Raw genomic sequence first — 1,397 nt, forward strand, 5'->3', positions numbered from 1 at the left:
TTCAATTAACTATGAAATATTGCAGAGGAACAATTAACAGGGCTTAGGGATGAATGAACTAGGTAGTGGGGGAAGAGAGAATGAAGAAGATGCAAATCAGTACTAAGTGATTGTATTTGTATCCCCAGTGCTTATTAGAGTGTCAAAATATCACAAGGAAATAATTAAATATCTTTTTCCCTCCTTCATACCATCTTATGTGTCTATGTCACAAATGGCAGTATTGGTTATGCTTAATATTGATTACTGACATTGATCACTTCAGAGCTGAATTCCCCTTACGCAGCCTCTGGGTTATGAAGCATCTTCTTCAGAGCCCTTCTCAGTTTTGAGTTGTTCAGGATCAGGAAGGCAGGATGAATGGAGAGGCTAGCATAGGTCAATACCTCCCATACCCAAAACCGAGAGCTACAAACTGAAAAAGGGTAAACTGTTATGAGGGTAATGATAAGAGGCAGAACATATGATGTACAGAGGATGAGAAAGAAGAAAAATGACTTCACGGTTGTAATATGGACCTGCATACTCTGATCCTGAGGACAAGCACTGTGGTGTTGCATGTTCCCCAAGTGTCGGTACAGGGAGGAAATGAGCAAGATAATGGAGACCAGGAAGAAGAGGAAAGGTATTAACAAAATAAACATTTGGAGAGGCAAGAAAAAATGCATATGTAATTTGCGTCTCATATCTTCCAAAGTGGTCTTTTCTGAGTAATTCCCAGTGACTGGTGGTTGTAAAATAGGATATGTCTTTACAAAATATGAGATGATTATCAAAGTAGATATCAGTAGGGACCACAACAGTAGCTGGGGGACACATCGGGAAATTCTCCATTTCAGCCAGAGGAAGATTGGGTGAGTGAAGGATGAAATTTTCACACAGTAGAAAACAGCAAGCCAAGTGGTGAGCCAGAATGTGGTCGTGTTGGTAAAATTCCAGAAAATGTCAAGGTATAGACTTCCATCACTTGGGGAGAAATATGTGAAGAAATCATTAAGAACTGCTGCCCACTGTAGAAAGAAGCGGGAGATGCTCAGGCTGGCCAGGATCATGTCACCATGGGGCAGAGTCGAACATCGCATCCACTCCCTGCTCAGCACTACGATAATGAAACCATTTTCTACAATTGCCACTGTAGACTCCAGGAGAAAGAAGATCATGAAGAAGAGAATGAGTAGACTGGGCATTCTTTCTCTACTGAGTATCTCCTGGGACTCAGAGGCTCCAGGACACCTTACCCAGTAGAGAGCCTACAGTAGGCCAGACTCTCCAGGGATTCAGCAGCTCTCTTTGCTTTATGCAGGAGCCCAGCTGGAAGAGAAAGTGGAGCAGCAGGAAGCCTCTATGTGTGCCTAATGTAGATTAGAAAAGAATCCTACCACGTCCATGGATGCAAA

At 42.6% G+C, this 1,397-nt stretch overlaps 1 protein-coding gene across 1 annotated transcript; it reads right to left on the reverse strand.

Moving 5' to 3' along the window:
* Positions 1–278: 278 nt before the first annotated feature.
* Positions 279–1,187, reverse strand: LOC110216287 (taste receptor type 2 member 134-like). The gene has a single exon (XM_020998099.1). The coding sequence runs from the start codon at positions 1,185–1,187 to the stop codon at positions 279–281; it is 909 nt and encodes a 302-aa protein (XP_020853758.1).
* Between the last annotated feature and the right edge of the window lie 210 nt (positions 1,188–1,397).

Source organism: Phascolarctos cinereus, unplaced genomic scaffold, assembly GCF_003287225.1.
Source record: "Phascolarctos cinereus isolate Bilbo 61053 unplaced genomic scaffold, phaCin_HiC Scaffold_1;HRSCAF=81, whole genome shotgun sequence".
Lineage (NCBI taxonomy): Eukaryota > Metazoa > Chordata > Mammalia > Diprotodontia > Phascolarctidae > Phascolarctos > Phascolarctos cinereus.